Source organism: Chelon labrosus (assembly GCF_963514085.1).
Source record: "Chelon labrosus genome assembly, chromosome: 13".
Taxonomy (NCBI): Eukaryota; Metazoa; Chordata; class Actinopteri; order Mugiliformes; family Mugilidae; genus Chelon; species Chelon labrosus.
The window spans coordinates 1199599-1217528 of record NC_140346.1 but is presented as its reverse complement, the minus strand read 5'-3'; the positions used below and the strand labels follow the sequence as shown (position 1 = coordinate 1217528).

Genomic DNA, 17930 nt, shown 5'->3' with positions numbered 1-17930 from the left:
ATTAAAAGGGATAGTCAAAAATTTTCACTGACTTTATTTGGGTGACAATCAATTAAATGAATGACTTATGGGAAAGACATATTTTATATAATTAAGAATGAATATATATGTAACACACATATCTTTCTCTGCCCAACCAATAATAAATCTAAGATCTGCATGCTGATATGTGATAGACAACTTTTTCACAGAGATCTTGTATTGATGATGGGAGAGTCTGACCACTGCATAAGGCCTTCTCCAGCACATCCCAAAGATTCTCACTGGCGTTAAGGTCTGGATTCTGTGGTGGCCAATCCATGTGTGAAAATGATGTCTCATGCTCCCTGAACCACTCTTTCACAATTTGAGCCCCGATGAATCCTGGTATTGTCATCTTGGAATATACCCGTGCCATCAGGGAAGAAAAAAATCTATTGATGGAATAATCTCGGGACTCATGTACAAAGACTTAGGTGGATTTCCCACTGAAACGTTGCACACACTCAGATCCAGAAGCACATTTCCTTTGTACATCCCAATCAACGTGGAATTGAGCGCACATGTTGTACCTGAGCCTTTGGGCACATAATGTTGCTGAACCTAGACCTGACCAACTGCAGCAACCCCAGATCATAGCACTGCCCCCACAGGCTTGTACAGTAGGCACTAGGCATGATGGGTGCATCACTTCATCTCCCTCTCTTCTTACTCTGATGCCCTGGTTCCCCACTATCCTTCCAGTTTTTAATAATGTGTTGGACAGTTCTTAACCCAGTTTTAGTAGTTTCTGATGTTTTCTCTACTTGATGCATGCCAATGATTTGACCCTTCTCAAACAGACTAACATCTTTTCCACGACCACAGGATGCGTCTTTCAACATGGTTGTTTAAGAAATGAGAAGCTACTCATTACATCAGTTTGGGTTAAATAACTTGTTGCTAGCTGAAAGATATTCACCCATGCAGTAATTATCCAATATGAGACTCATACCTATTTGCTTAGTTAAATCCTGGTGGCATTTTACTTTTTAGCCAGGCAGTGTATGTATGTGTACAGTACAAGTCAAAAGTTTGGGCACATTTATGTTTTTCTTTATTTTTATTTTTATCCACATTTTACATTAACACGTCCACATTATGTAGGAACACATATGTACTTATTTAATATACAAAAAAAGTGCTAAACAAACCAGAATACGTTTTATATTTTAGCTTCTAAAAAGTAGCCACCTTTTGTTTTGTTGACTGCTGTGGACACTCAATTTTTCATTTTTTCCAACTTCAAGGAGTTCCCTAAGGTGTTGCCAAATTAGTTTAGGTCGGGTGATTATGGAGGCCAGCTGATGCAGCACTCCATCATTCTTCTTCTCGGTGAATAAGCCTTTAACCTGGAGGTATATTTGGGGTCACTGTCCTGTCAAAAAACAAATTATGGTCACGCTAAGTGCAAAAAACTGATGGAATGGCATGTCGCTGCAGAATGCTGTGGTAGCCATGCTGGGTAAATATGCCTTGCATTTTCAAAAAATCATCAACAGTGTCACCAGGAAAGGTCCTCCACACCATCACGGTGGGAATCACACATGTAGAAACCACTTGCTCATCTTTTCTGGGTTTCACAAAGACAGGTGAGTGGAACCAAAAATCTCATCACACCAAAGTCCAGGCTTCCACTGTTCTAATGCCCATTTGTTGTGCTTCTTGGTCCGAGCAATTCTCTTCTTCTGGTTGTTCTTCTTAAGTATTAGGGGTTGTACCAACTAATCATCAACACCATAAACACTGTCACTTCTAATGTGTGGCTCTCGCTTGACAAACTCTCGCATAGTGCATTAGCTGTCAACTAGTCACTTTACTGCTGTGCTATGACACTTTAAGCAGTAAGTCGAATAGTCGCAAATCACGTTACAATAAGAAACAGGGACGCCTCAGAGAAGACAGAGAGGAGCCTAGTGGTACTACTAAAAATACAACTGCAATGCACACTCATCTGAAAAGACATCTGCTAACGCTAGCAAAGCTGCCCAAACTTTATTGATGCAATCAAAATAATGAAAATAGGTAAAGAGTAATATGAATATAACTTATTAATTTGACTTGGTGCTAACTCGAAATAAACTGAACACCTAAAATTGACTACTGGGAATTGCAATTCCTGCAAGAATAATGTATGAATAATACCTCATAGAGCCTTTGGATACCTAAAGTAGTGCTCTCTTCATGACTCTAGGAGTGCTGAAGGATAAGGCACGAGTTGAACAAAAAATGTTCCACTTGTGCACAGATTCAAATACTAAGTAAGGAGTAACTGAAACTGCTGACTGTATGATGGCTTCGCCCTGGGTAGCAAATCATGTAACGCCTGTCAGGTGACCTCTCGGTCAAGGATACCAAGAGAAGCCTGTAGAAAAATCAGATTATGAAGTTCACATGTTTACAAATGTTAATAAACCCAGACGATGAGACAAGCATAAAGAAAATATATTTTTTACTTTGTGTAGACTAATTAGCCAACACTGCGACGATTTGGTAAACTATTACGAGTCATTGGTGGGAAAGAAAATTAAAAGTATACTATTTCTCTAATCAATAATAAGGATCCAGTTAGCTCAAACAAATATCAAAGAAGCTTTACAGTAAATCCTATAATTATTGAAAAAAATATTTTTTTTTTGCTTAAAGAACTGTTGTTCTTTAAGGGAAATTCAACATAATTATTTTTGATTTTGCATTTTGAAGTTATGTTAAACTAAATTTTGTGTATTTTCTTTTGTCCAGTCCATTTATATCTGTTTTGGCTGAAGTTGCATCCCACTAGGGCTGCTCGATTATGGCAAAAATCATAATCACGATTATTTTGACTGATATTGTAATCACGATTATTAAAGACGATTATTCATTGATTTGAGAACAAGCATTTTTTGAGCTTTTAACTCTTTCTTTTAACACAATAACTTTGAATTGACAAACAAGAAAAATACAAATAAGAGAAAAATATATTAATGAAATTAATTAAATAATATGTTAAAATAAAAAATAAACACTATCCCAGACTTGAAGGCTTATATATGGCATCCCTTATTTCTTTATGCCTGCAGGAGCACCACGGTCAAGTGAGCCTTAGATCGCAAAAAGCGAGTCAAGCTAGGCGCGGCCGGATTTTTCTTGCATGTCTAATTGTTTACTTGCGGTACGGGTGCCGGGACATGCCAAAATGCAAAATGCAAAACAAACAAACAAACAAAATAATTTTATTCGGTGGATTCTGATTCAAATACTAAAAATCCGGTTTTCTTTATAGTTTACCACGATGACTAATTTATTTTTTATTTTTTTTAGGTGTTTGTTCCTTTTGTTCCACTGCTTGGTCATGTATTCCTCTGCAACTCAAGGGAAGACGACCAATTTATTTAACCATTTAAAGTCCACACAGACACGTCGCGTGACATATCTTGCACAATATCTTCGTTTGTTCCGAGTCAGACTCCTCGAAACCGAACCGTTTCCACACCACAGAATTCGCTTAATTTCTTCCCGAGCAAAGGCTGCCTTTCTGCCAAATTCTAGCGTCTTCTTCTACACCTTTTCCCCCCAAAAACTCACTGGCTACGCACCGGCATCGCTGAAAGCGAAATTTTTCGGGCGGAGCGGAGTGCACAAGTGGAGATGGAAGGGTTCGCTGCATTTACCATATAAGACACGGCGTGTGGCAGAATGATTGTTTTATTACGCTTATCTTGTTTTCATGATCGAGGGAAGCCAAAATCGAAATCGAAATTCAATTAATCGCCCAGCCCTACATCCCACAGATACTTATCAGTGTTGGATCAACACTGTTCAGGTCAACGACTGTTTTTCATGTTTGTTCCTAAACTGTTTTTGTGTATTAGGGTTAGGGTTAGGGTCTGCATCATGCTGAATCCTGCAGGGGATGGCTGTTGCCATCAAGGAGTGCCATTACTATGGGGTGGGAGTGCCTGGTTTGGTCTAGTTGGGTGGTACATGTCAAACTGACATCCACATAAACGCCGGGTTCAAAAGTTTGTATTGTCACATGATGGTCAATGTTACTTAGTTCTCCTGTCAGTGGCTTCAATGTTACGACTGATCGGTGTACATACATATATAAATATACACACAAATAAATATATTTAAGTAGAAGCGTGCAACAGTAATTTCTTTCTCAGACAGTTTACTAAAAAAAAAACTAACGACAGTGTAGACAACACAGTTTTCTGCATTTTACCCATCCATTCGTTCACACAGTAGAGTATAGCAGCCCCTTACTCCAACTAAGGTGCTGGGCAGGTGCCGTGAGCACCTCAGCCATAGTCATGAGGGGAAGCAAACCTGGGACCCTTCGATCTAAAAGCTGCATTTGTAGCCACTACCCCACAGCTTCTCATTTGAGGTAACCCAGCTTCCAACAGCCGTTCCCTGATAATGTGACCTTGCTGAACTGGGGCATTGTCGTCCATGGATTAATTATGTTATTCAGGTAGTATTAGCTTGTCACAGTACCATTCACAAGGTGTAGGGCGGTTCTGAATTGGCTAGACCAACCTGCCCAGACTCCACCACCTTGAAAGGCTCGTCTGGTGACAACTGTGGCTGATGTATAGCATTCTCCAACACTATTGATGGCCAACGTTTCTGCTCAGTGTGAATTGACTCTCATCAGACAGACACTTCTAATATGTCCTCTTGCTCAGAAAAAAAAGACACCCTCTTCAACTACAGCAACAATGTCAACTAATAGAACACAACACTGAACATAAACACCGGAGCTTATCAATACTGTGTGCTGCAGATATGTATTTTCTAAATCGGCACCTTCAATAGCATTTAATAATACTTCACAGCGCATAGCATATTGTAGCCGGGATAAAAAAAAATAATAATAATGCTGTATATCCCCCGATTCCATTGCATTGTATCTCATTGTCTAATACCTTTAGAAAATTTAATTTACCAGCAAATTGTTGATTTGCAGTCTCCTCTTTGTTAACACAGGATGTTTGGTGAAGTTGTTAATTGACTGCCGCTGAGAGGATTTTGACCGTTCCTCTGCTAGAGTTAGCTGATGTCTTTTCAGATGAGTGTGCATTACACATTAGTACACATGTGGTATTTCAGTACTCACTTACATATTCTGCATGTCACAGTAGTATTGGCCCTTAAGGGTACCCTTAACTTAATATTGTGTTGCACAACCTTTGAGGCAATCACTGCAACCAAGCGAATACTGTAACTCTCAATAAGACTTTTGCACCCGTTCACAGGTATTCTGGCCCACTCCTTGTGAGGAAACTGCTCCAGTTGTCTCAGGTTTGAAGGGTGCCTTCTCCAGACTGCATGTTTCAGCTCTACAGATGTATAAACATTATATTGTCAAAATCCTAATAGGACTTAGATCAGGGCTCATGGAAGGCCACTTCAGAATAGTCCAGTGTTTTGTTCTTAGCCATTCTTGGGTTTTTAGCTGTTTGTTTTGGGTCATTATCCCGTTGGAGGACCCACGAGACCAAGTTTTCTCACACTGGGAAGCGCCTTTTGCTCCAGAACGCCTTGATACTCTTGAGTTTACGCTGTACACTGCACAGATTCAAAACCCCATGTGGCAGATGTAGCAAAGCAGCCCAGAACATAACTGAGTCTCCTTCAGGTTTCACAGTAGGTACGGTGTTCTTTGTATGCTTCATGTTTGAATCTGTGAACACAGAGCTGACTTACCAAAATGTTCTAAATGTTTGGCCAAAGGACATTCTTCCAGAGGCTTCGTGACTTGTCAATATGCATTTTGGCAAATTCCAGTCTCACTTTTTTATGATTTGCTTTCAGCAGTTAATCATCTTCCATTTAATCCACTTTTGCTCAAACAACGAATGCTGACCTTGAAGTTCAACTCTAATCTCCTTGGAAGTTGTTCTGGGCTCTTTGGTTACCATTCATATCATCCTCGTCATCATACAAACAATTTTGTCCACATGTATGTGTATGTGTACACACATATTTGTGTAAATATTTGTGTTCTTTTCCCTTGCCTGGCTATTTCTGCCTGTAATGAAGCCTGGCACCTGTGCTTCAGGCCCTCTAACTCACACCAGGTGCTGCTTGGAACCACTGTGGCCTGTGAAAAAATGTATAAATAAATTAATAATAAAAAAAGAAAAATCCATTAACTGTTAAAGACAAAAACACAACAGATTTGTGTGTAATAATGCTACACTTACCTAGAGAAAATAAAGTTCCAAAAACTGTTAATTCTGTCCTTGATAAAGCTGTTGGTGACTCGTGACAATGGCCAGGGGAATTTGACATTGTAATGTCAAAAAAAAAAAATGTAATTCGATTGTTATAGCACACAAAACTGAGACAAACTATTGCAAATATTGTTTTGATTAATTTCATATCTTAATAACCAGGCCAAATATTTATTACCTGTAGTCACCTGATAGTATCAGCCACGACCCATCTCCAGTTTTCTGATGATCCCTGTCTGCTCATTCTGCTTGGCCTGAATGATGATGGGGATTGTACAGACAATGATGACAGGAGAACATGCCGGCATTTATACAATGAAGTCCAAACTGTTCCAGAATAAGCGTTCAGCTTGATGCTGAGAAGTAAGTGGAAGTAAGTTGAAGGCAGGCATGTTTCTCTGCAACATTGGTTGTTTCAGCCAATAACTCCCATTTGCACATAAGCTATGCTTTATTCAGTATGTCCTTTGGTCCACAGTGAACTTGTCACCAGGACTGAAAAAAGACAAACACTGCTATTACTGTATTGCTATAAGATCAAGGAAAAGATTAAGAAGATTCAGAAAAAGATCTGAAATAAATTTAAAATAAAAAGTAGTCGAGGTGAGATACCCACAGTGCCTATTGTGACAGTTCGTAATAAGATGTGCAGCTAATGCCAGATAAAAGACTAGACTTAATAAGCAAAACAGGAAAAGACCTTGTACAGCAGCCATTTGCTCGAGGCTGGCGAGGTTGAAAGACAGAAAGAAAAGTGAGGTGTGACAGATGAGAAAGGAGAGGATGAGAAGAAAGAATCAGAAGCAAGTGCATCTGGGTAAAGCATACATGCAGCATTCGTATTCTTTGAGTCATGATACAGTCTAATGTGGAAGTTAGCAAAAGGTTAGAAAAGAAGACTTACAGTGCACCTTGAATCTCTGATGAAACACTGTATAGGTGATGATGATGCCACACAAGTGGATGTGTGCACCAAAGGAAGATATGTTAGTTTTTTGTATATTACAAACAGCTTGTTCTTATAACAAACATACAGCCTATGCACATACATACAAACATAGCCTAACAGGGAAGCGACATTTGAATTTCCAGGATGGGTTCAATTTGGCTGGATTTGAACTAGAGAGCCTAGACAAGAGGAAAACTGAAGCAAGACAAAGGGTTGGTTGAAACTGAATTGCATCACTTGAGGGTCTCTAATATTGACAATATAATGTTCAATGACAACTATATATGTATACCAAATAGTGCAGCACTAATTCTTTTTTAAATCTTTATTTTGTGTGTGTGTGTGTGTTTGTGTATAAACAGATAGCAATGCTTCCTCTCAAATCTAAATAAATAGAAAGTATAGAATGTTTAATTTCAGTTGCAACTTCTGCGGCCCCCTAGTGGTAAGTCTGCACATGAAATGAATGTTTCTTCTGAATAACTGAAAACTCTTGAGTTTAGATTAAGACGTAAACTGTCCAGTTAAAATGAAACCTGCAAAGTGTGCAAGCTAAAGGAGGCTGAATACACTCGATAGTGACTGTACACCTTTCTGCACTGTGACACATGGACATGTATAAGAACACCAAAAATGCTTTGAGCCTAAAATATCCATGTTTTAAAATAAATAGTTAAGTGAAATTAATAAAATAGTTTCATATAATTTGGTGTCAATACACCTCTAGAGGGAGCTGTAAAACATTTTTAAAACAGCTTATTTTGGCCACGTCAGAATTTCCCCATGTTTGCTGTGCACAAGCCTTCTACACCACAGTGCCATCTAATATAATGCAAATTGGCCTAATTGGAAGATTTAGAAATAAAAAAACAATTGCTTTCAAAATAATAGAAATGCAAGCATATATGCAAGAGTTATGAATTTATATATCATGTACTGATGTAAAGTTATACATTTTTCATATCAAACCTGACAATATCGAGTCTTGCATTAAATTTGTCTCCTGCAGCCCTCTAGTGGTAAATCTGCATATGGAATGTATGTTTGCCTTCTTGAATCACTGAAAGTTTTAGTCTCATTAATTTACATACACTATATTACCAAAAGTATTCGCTCACCCATTCAAATGATCAGAATCAGGTGTTCTAATCACTTGGCCTGGCCCCAGGTGTATAAATTCAAGCACTCAGGCATGCAGACTGTGAAACAAGACATTTGTGAAAGAATGGGCCGCTCTCAGGAGCTCAGTGAATTCCAGCGTGGAACTGTCATAGGATGCCACTTGTGCAACAAATCCAGTCGTGAAATTTCCTCGCTCCTAAATATTCCACAGTCAACTGTCAGCTCTATTATAACAAAATGGAAGCGTTTGGGAAAAACAGCAACTCAGCCACGAAGTGGTAGGCCACGTAAAGTGACGGAGAGGGGTCAGCGGATGCTGAAGCGCATAGTGCAAAGAGGTCGCCGACTTTCTGCACAGTCAATTGCTACAGAGCTACAAACTTCATGTGACCTTCAGATTAGCCCAAGTACAGTACGCAGAGAGCTTCATGGAATGGGTTTCCATGGCCGAGCAGCTGCAGCCAAGCCACACATCACCAAGTGCAATGCAAGGCGTCGGATGCAATGGTGTAAAGCACGCCGCCACTGGCCTCTAGAGCAGTGGAGACGCGTTCTCTGGAGTGATGAATCACGCTTTACCATCTGGCAATCTGATGGACGAGTCTGGGTTTGGAGGTTGCCAGGAGAACGGTACATTTCAGATTGCATTGTGCCAACTGTGAAATTTGGTGGAGGAGGAATTATGGTATGGGGTTGTTTTTCAGGAGCTGGGCTTGGCCCCTTAGTTCCAGTGAAAGGAACATTGAATGCTTCAGGATACCAAAACATTTTGGACAATTCCATGCTCCCAACCTTGTGGGAACAGTTTGGAGCGGGCCCCTTCCTCTTCCAACATGACTGTGCACCAGTGCACAAAGCAAGGTCCATAAAGACGTGGATGACAGAGTCTGGTGTGGATGAACTTGACTGGCCTGCACAGAGTCCTGACCTGAACCCGATAGAACACCTTTGGGATGAATTAGAGCGGAGACTGAGAGCCAGGCCTTCTCGACCAACATCAGTGTGTGACCTCACCAATGCGCTTTTGGAAGAATGGTCAGAAATTCCTATAAACACTCTCCTCAACCTTGTGGACAGTCTTCCCAGAAGAGTTGAAGCTGTAATAGCTGCAAAAGGTGGACCGACATCATATTGAATTCTATGAGTTAGGAATGGGATGGCACTTCAGTTCATAGAATGAGTAAAGGCAGGTGAGCGAATACTTTTGGTAATATAGTGTACGTTTACGGCATGTTTCTTGTGTTTACTGTGTTATTTGTTGGCGCTCCCCTCCCATCTTTATCTTGACCGTGACACTCTTGTTGTCACTTCCTACAAATGTAACCTGATATCACTACGCCTCCTGACCTGGAATACCTCAACACAATCACAACTCTTCCCAACTGGCACACCAACAAAAGACATGATCAAAAGCTAAGTAAGAAATATACACTGATGAAAACCTTTCCTCTTACAGACTAGAAAATAACTAGGGATTCACAGCTTAGATCGTAACTGTGTACACACGGTCAACCAAAGATTTGCTTAACCATACATGTACTGATTTGGTTCATACAGTGAGTATTATAGTTGGGACTTCGCATAGTTATTAGGTAGCTAGCTTGATCACACTGCTTAGCCTATGACGTAAACTACTATTCCTCTCTTCTAACCAGGTACTCTTATCCAGATACAGGCTTTGAGCGCGCCTTAAGCCCAAATTATGCTTCCGCGTTGACACAGCGCGTCCGTGCGTATGGACCTATTACGGACCTATTACGTCCTTGCGGACCCCCGTGCGTCCTACGCAAGGGCCAGACGTGCACCTCCCAAAAATCCTCGACGCGCGTCGAGGCGACGCAACAGCAACGCAGCAGCAACGCAGCGGCATTGGCTGTGATTGGTCCGCTAACTACATCCGCTGGAGACCGCTTTTCCGGTTTCCACTCATAAACATCATTGTCTCCTTTGTCGTGCCCTAATTTGCAATAGAAGTATTTCTTCCTCTGCTTGAATAATTTGGAGCTCCAACGCCAGTCTCTCTGTCTCGGTGTCCATCGTTCACTGTGACTACGGCAAAAGCCGGAAGGTAAATAACGAGGCGAGATAGTCACAAGAGTCTGGTCGGTCGGTCACAAAAAATCATAGCGCCCTCTACGGGTGTGGCATGCCTTTCGACACGTAAACCCCATGCAGAACCATCACGGTCTCACGACTGCGTCCGAGCAACTGCGTGGCCATTGCGTGATCACTACGCGGAAGCATAATCTAACCTTTAAACAGAGCCACACAGATGCACGGGATGCTCAAATCTTCCTTTACAAATGCCTTTGTTCGGATCCAACATGTGTTCCTGACAGTGAAACATTCTTTTTGTAATGCTTGTGCACACACTGTCTCATATATCATTTAGTTCTTCAGTTAGATTAGAATGAATATTGTTTTACTATCTTTTGAATTACGTGACATTAATTTTTTTTCACTGACAGAAAATAATTAAAAGACAATCAGTTAATACTTTGACAAGAGGAAAGAGACAAAAAAAGGTGAGGAGAATGAGAGAAAAAGAATTAAACATTGTAAACATTAATTAGCAAATGTTTTGTGATCTTTTAGTCTCTTCATTTTTGCATTGGATCATCTGGACCATTCACTGGATTATTGAATCAGATTCACATGTGTTGGACCTTGGTATTTCTAAAACTATGGCTGTGGCCAGGTACCCTAATTTCTAAGAATGCCAAGCTTTCAACTGCCTGTACAGTAGTGCTGCAACTGCCCAAACAAACAGCAACTCTGTTGACAAGGGTAATATTTCCTTCACTGACACACGATAAAGAATTAAATCAATAAACATTATGGACAATGGCATTTATATTGAGAAAATTAAATCCTTAATCCCAACATAACTGGTGCTCCACCTGTGTAATAAATTCTGCATGATTTTTGGTGGATTTTGGCTGGTTCCACTAGCACAGGGGTGTCCAAACTACAACACAGCAGTCCATTTTTAATTGGCCTGCAGCAAATTCTAAACATGTAATGAAATATGGCCCACTCATGGAACTTGTACTTGACCGTATTGTAATATTTTGTTTAAGTAGTTGTTAGCGCTAGAGTCTTAAACACTGCAGCTTCCACACAAAAAACTGATCAAAGGAGACTTTTCCCACAGGTGGCCAGAAATGGCAGGAGCAAAGAAAGGTAAGACAGCAAGGGAGTGCAGAAAATTTTAAACACGGTGAAAAAACTAGGGGGAGTGTGTCTGTGTGATATGCCCCAACTCTTTAATGGAAAGCTGTGATGTAGGCTGTTTTTTTGTTTTTTTTTGTTTTTTTTTAAAGCCGACTTTCATTTCAAGCATTACTTACCTACATTTATATACCGACATACCTCAGTGCAAAAATTGGACACTCCTGCACTAGTAAAATATTTATACATTCAATACAACTCAACTTGTCTACGACAGGAATAGACCTCCAACAAACAAGTGCACTGTGGTGAAAATTGATTTATTCATCTAACCCAGCAAGAGCAGTTTGAGAGATCTGGTTTATTGATGACTTCCACTTTAAGTCTTCATAGTGTTACATTAAATGATTGCTATTGCCTTTACCAGTCATGTGGAACACTCTGTGGGAGAATTTCACTTCAGCATTTGAATACCAAGTGCTGAAGTTGTCAGAATTGACCATTCATGTAAGTGCTCCCTTTTTGACTCTATTACAGTGTGCTTTCAGCCCTGTAAGACATAAAACAGCCTATTTCTGACCATTGCTGCCATGCATTTCAGTACGAGAGGGGTTTTGACACAAAGTGCTACTCTCTGAAACACAGAATTGAGCAGTACAACAATGCTTTGTTGTACTATACAACTTGTTTAATCCCTCTAACCCTAACCCACCATTTCAGACAGAAAGATGAAGGGCCCATGTGTAGAGATGTATTTCTTAAGTTAATCCAGTCTTGCCTTTCAGAACAAAGCAGCCTGAGTTACTTAGGACACAAAAGCTTCTCTGTTAAGTTCAGGTAACCATTTGACTATTAAACACTGACTATTACTGAAAGGGTAAAGGTTAACAGTTAGTGTGGAAGATCAACTGTAATAGTAATTACTACAAAGGATTTCATCAAGCAGCATGCATTCAATGTTCCAGGGCAATAACACATCAGGCTTAGTGGAAAGCGCTATCACTAAGTCCTTGTTCTTGTGGTACCTTTATGTGTGTGTACTCACGATATTGTCATTATGATTCAGGGTAACACCTTGATGCACAAAATAAGGAAAATGACATAGGTGCTGTGGAAAACTTGTCATTTCAAAAGGACGGGAAAGTTACTGGTCCTGACAACTGAAACACAAAAACTCAAAGGCCTTGGGCTGTTAGGACCATGGGAACACCACAATGTTTATAGAAAACTTTCACTGAGAAGCCTTTATGTTAACAGTCACATCTCTCTTAAGCTTGTTACATACTCTGCAAGAACATAGAAATTTGTTTGTTTTGTTGAGATGGCAAAAACAAGAACAAATTCTTTCTGGCCAGGTCATTTATACTTCATAAGTTACATCTTATGTGACAGACTCGCTCCTCCGTCCACACGGACAACATTTCCACTTTTCTGTATTAAGCACACCCACTTCCAATTTCTAACCAATCACAGAATAGTTGTCGCACACCACACGAGAAAAAAGTTCTGCCCAGAGGATGTGTACGAGGATTTCTGAACAAGAGGCGGAAAAAAAGACTGACATCATTCTCTTCTTACAGCCCTGGGAGGGAAAACAAATTTCTCTCTTCTTGTGGAGTATGTAACAAGTTTTACAGTCAAGATGTATACAACTGTATACCGGTGCAATCTGACAGTACACAGAGTTCACTGCAACTACAATTAGCAATATACCGTCAACCAGACAGCATAAAGCTGTGTCATTTGATTCCACATTAAACTACATACCCATTTTAAAATATCAGCATTTAAATATATGATATAAAAAACATAGGTATTAATGGTGTTTATTTTTCAGATGCATCTGGCTCCAGTGCACCATTCATCTCAGAGAGAGCACCTGGACCATCAAGACAATCGATCCAAGATAATCTCAGAGTCTGATGATAATTTAGATACTATTCAGAATGTGTAATCTGATACTCCATTCTGAGAAGAATCATATAAATATGAGTGAACTTTTGTTGAAGTTTGATGCTTTGTCATGCTTCGCATAGAACGTCACCTACATTTGTATGTATGGATGCCGAAGTGGGTTTCTAAATCATGTCTCCTGCAAGCTACCCCTGATGATAGGTTTATTTATTTATTTTTACAAAGAACAACAGTCGACACAATATTACGCAAATGGTTTCAGAAAGTTAGAATTATTTTGAATGCACTTTGTAAAGTTTTGGACCTCCAACGTTTCTCAGGTCAGGTTGAGTAACACTACTCACATACACAGACATGGAGCTGAGGAATTGTAGTTTCAGTCACACAGTTTACAGGAGAGCATAAAGACATTGAGGTTGAGACTGATGAATTTTTTCAATTTTTACATAAGCACATTCAGAGACGTTTGGGGGTCTGTACATGGAATGTGAAGAAAACTTAACTATTGTTACAATTCAATATTCAAGACTATGATGTGCAGACTATATATATATATGTCTATAGCTCTCTCTTTAATACTTGTATGTAAATAGTCTTTGCCATTTAAACAGCATTTATGTAATTGTTTGCCAGAGTTGTCAAAAAAGATAGAAACAGCTAAAAGATAAAATGAGAAAATGAGCAATAGAGAGAAGAAAGGGATGGAAAGGGAGAGAAAGCTGCATGTGAGAGAGAAACAAAACTGAAACTTCTATATTTCATAATCACAAACAGTGTGTCTGTATTTTTTTGTTCGTTTGTTTTTAGTTTGGAAGGAAATGTATCTAACACTGACATCCATGGACCCATTCATTGTGTCTTAATGAGTAACAATAATTTGGTTTACACAGCCACTTTATATACTTCATTGTCTCATATTGTGCCATCATTTCTAAATAACTTTACTTATTGGCTCCTTCTGTTTTCTTTCTTGCTAATCTTTCTGCCAGAGTTATTGCCTTAATGAATGTTGGGCAACATTATGAGCAACTGCAGCTTCTGTACACTGATCAGCTGCAACATTACAACCAAACACAAAAACACTGACCATCTTGTGGACCTGGCATTCGTGTGGATGTTACTTAGACATGTAGCACCCACCTAGAGCAGACCAGACACCCCCACCCCGAGCAATGACACTCCTTGATGGCCATCCCCAGCAGGATGCAGCCTGACACAGGCACACATACACACACAATAACAGTTAAGGAACACCTCAAAAAACATGAAAAACAGCACATGGTGTTGACCTAGAATTCAAATTCACTAGATCCCAATCTGATCAAGTATCTGCAGCATGCACTGGAACATGTCTGATCCACAGAGGCCCCTCCCCTCAACCCATAGGACCCAAAGGTCCCCACTAACAACATTCTGTTGCCAGACACCACAGGACACCCTCAGAAGGCCCATGTCCATTTTCTGACGAGTCAAAAGGAGGACCAGGGGAGACCACAATACACAGTATTAGGCAGACGGTCATAATGTTTTGCCTGAGTGGTATATATACACACACGCTTTCATTTGACTCTTCCTGCCTGGTGAACACACGCATTGTTTAAACTCTGTGCCATAGTTTTAAACCAACCCACTTTGGTAAATGGTAAATGGCCTTGCTTTTATATAGCGCTTTTCTACCTATTGGTACTCAAAGCGCTTTACAGTCACAGACACATCTACCCATTCGCTCACACAAGCACACACACATTCACACACCAGTGCCATGCACTGGGAGCAACTGGGGGTTCAGTGTCTTGCTCAAGGACACTTCGGCATGTGGCACATCCGGGGATCAAACTGCTAACCCTCTGGATCGTGGACAACCCGCTGTACCTACTGAGCCACAGCCGCCCCATTATTAATATCAGTTTGGTTTAATAACAGGAGGTAATAATAACTTGCACTCCCTGTTCTGCTGCCTAAACCATGGAATTTGAAAACTTGTGCATGTTTCCAGTCAATTACTAAATATGATGTATACATCACAGCTGGCCATTGGCAACAGAAGGTGACATGTTACAGTATGTGAAACGAATGTGTGGATTTCTGTTTTACTTACCACAAACTAATGCTGCAGTACTGCTGGTATTTTAAATATTTACACTCCGTTACTACACAGAAGCACCTGACTAAGCAAATGCAAACTTTACATTAAGTGCTGAGTTTCAAAATTCTGTGAGTTGCTTTACATGTTAGAGCAACTGAAACTATAGGAAATCAGGGAAGGTAGGCAAGACCCATTTATGTAAAACATTCCGGTTTACATCGTAACATACATAAAGCATTGTTTCCATGGGTTTATTTACCATGGAATAAAACAGTCTGATAAGAAAACAAAACAGTGCACTTACCATACAACACCAAATGCTCCGTAGCCTATGGGTCTGTCAGGCTCTATATCCAGCTGCTGTTGTAAGTGGTGCGTGTGTTGTTGCTGATGATGGTGGTGTTGATGGTGGTGAGGTTTGACAGCAGCAGTGGCTTGTACCTGGGCGGGAGCCGCAGCTGCAGCTGGCCCAGGAGCTTGTCCAGGGGCAGGAGAGGGGAAGTAGGGCTGCTGCTGGTCAGGATTGAGCATTACAGCTGCAGCAGCAACTGTGGAAGTGTGTTGTTGGACTGTGTGCACGGCCGCGGCAGAGCCCGGATGCTGCAAATGATGCTGGCCTGTGTGGTGGTGGTGGTGCATGTGGGGGGGCGGAAGGTGCTGGAGCTGGTGGTGGTGATGCGGGTGATGGGCAGCCACTGATGAGGAGCCACCATTGTAAGCAGCCATCATTTTTGTAACATTTGAAGCAGTTGTGCCACAAAGAGCCATTCAATATGCTGAAATGCTTCCGTTCAGAACTCGCTTCTAAAAGTGGCTACCACTACAGTTAACGAAACTTATCGAAAACATATAGCAAACAGATTTGGAGTTTAAATGATCCAACACCAGCTACTTCAAACGCAAATGGAGAGAAACCTTTCTGATGTTAGTCTTAGTCATAATGTCAACAGGGATTTTTGCCTCATAAGGTTGTTCTGGACATTAAACAGTTGTCTGGGGCTAATAGCATAAAGCACATCATAAGCATATAGAGCAACGACCACCCAAGTCTAAAATGTGTGCAGCCTACAAGTGCCACTATGAACAATGATAATTCAAAAAGACTCAATTGAAAACAACCCGCACCTCCCACAATAAATAAAAAGTCCTAAATGTCACTCATGACAGAGGTTCCCCTCCCCTTCCCTCCATATTAAATTCAGCTTTCCAGTTTCCCTGGTTTGATATAGCAGTGAGATCTAGATCATGTCACATGGGAAGCAGAGTATTCATCTTTTAATAGTTTCAAAGTTTTTCACAGCCTCTGGTCCAGCGCCGTACTCTGTCCACCACCACCGGGGATCCGCGAATCTTGAAAATCGCATCTACTATTTCAAACTGAATCTTCCTTCAAACGTGTGTGCAGGCCAGGCAGCGAGTCTGTAAACAGGGGTTATCTCCGAGGCGTAATTAACGCTCCTGATCCGGCGCAGAGGAGGCGTTTCCCGGCCCAGGCCACAATACAATAGCGTACGTAAGCAGGCAGACAGGCCCTGGCCTTAGCCATTCACTCCACTCACATATCATTATTCCCATCCATCGAGTCGCGGGCCTGGAAACAAACCCCAACCATTCGGACAAAGTGACAAAGCATCGATCTTGACTTAAAACATGACAAGAGAAATCATTGCAGCTAGCATGCAACTTAATTCCTCCATCGACAGCTTTGTGTTCAGTACACTTCACTCTGTCTTCGTGCGGCTCATGAGCAGGCATCCAGGTAGATTAACTATCAATTCGAGGAAAAGTTAAGACGTTTTAATGCGGTATAAATTCTCCTGCTGCCAGGAGCTCGGAGCTAGCTAAAAAGTGTCGGTGTCTCCACATGAAACAGCCGTCCCTCTGATTCTGGCGGTGGGTCCTGCTGTCAACAGAGGAAGAGGAAGCGATCCGTTTAAACCTCTATACTTTGGGCTCCGCTGACATAATAAAAGTATTGGTCACAAGGAAACTGGGATAAGAAATTGATCCAACATGGTGACCAAAACCCCAGCCACTCGACGGTGAGATTATGCAGGACGGCCGACCAATCGCCTATCGCACCGCAATGACGTAATTGTATTATTCTTGATTGTCGCCGTACACAGCCAGTGGCGCGTGCGCGCTCGGATGATAGCGTGGATGACGCTACTCGGACAGCCGAAGGGTATCCACATAGAAGCACTGAAAATAAACTACAGTCAAGGCTATGGAAGCCTATGACATTGTCATAATGAGAAAGCTTTTCATAATTATGAAAGACAGAGATACTACTTATGTAACTGCAAATCATAATGAGATATCAAGTCATAATTCTGACATACTAAGTCATATTTATGAGCTACAAAGCCATATTTATGAGACAAAAAGTCATAATTCTGACATACTAGATCATGAATATGAGTTTAGATTATATTGTAGTCAC

General features: G+C 40.7%; 1 protein-coding gene across 1 annotated transcript in view; it reads right to left on the bottom strand.

The window, feature by feature from the left end:
• The window catches only part of nlk2 (nemo-like kinase, type 2), a 45612-nt gene extending 28014 nt beyond the window's left edge, over positions 1 to 17598 (bottom strand). The window contains exon 1 of the mRNA XM_084558755.1: positions 15792 to 17598. Within this exon, the coding sequence (XP_084414881.1) occupies positions 15792 to 16255 (464 nt within the window). The 5' untranslated portion in view covers positions 16256 to 17598. The remainder of the gene's footprint in view (positions 1 to 15791) is intronic.
• Positions 17599 to 17930: the final 332 nt, after the last annotated feature.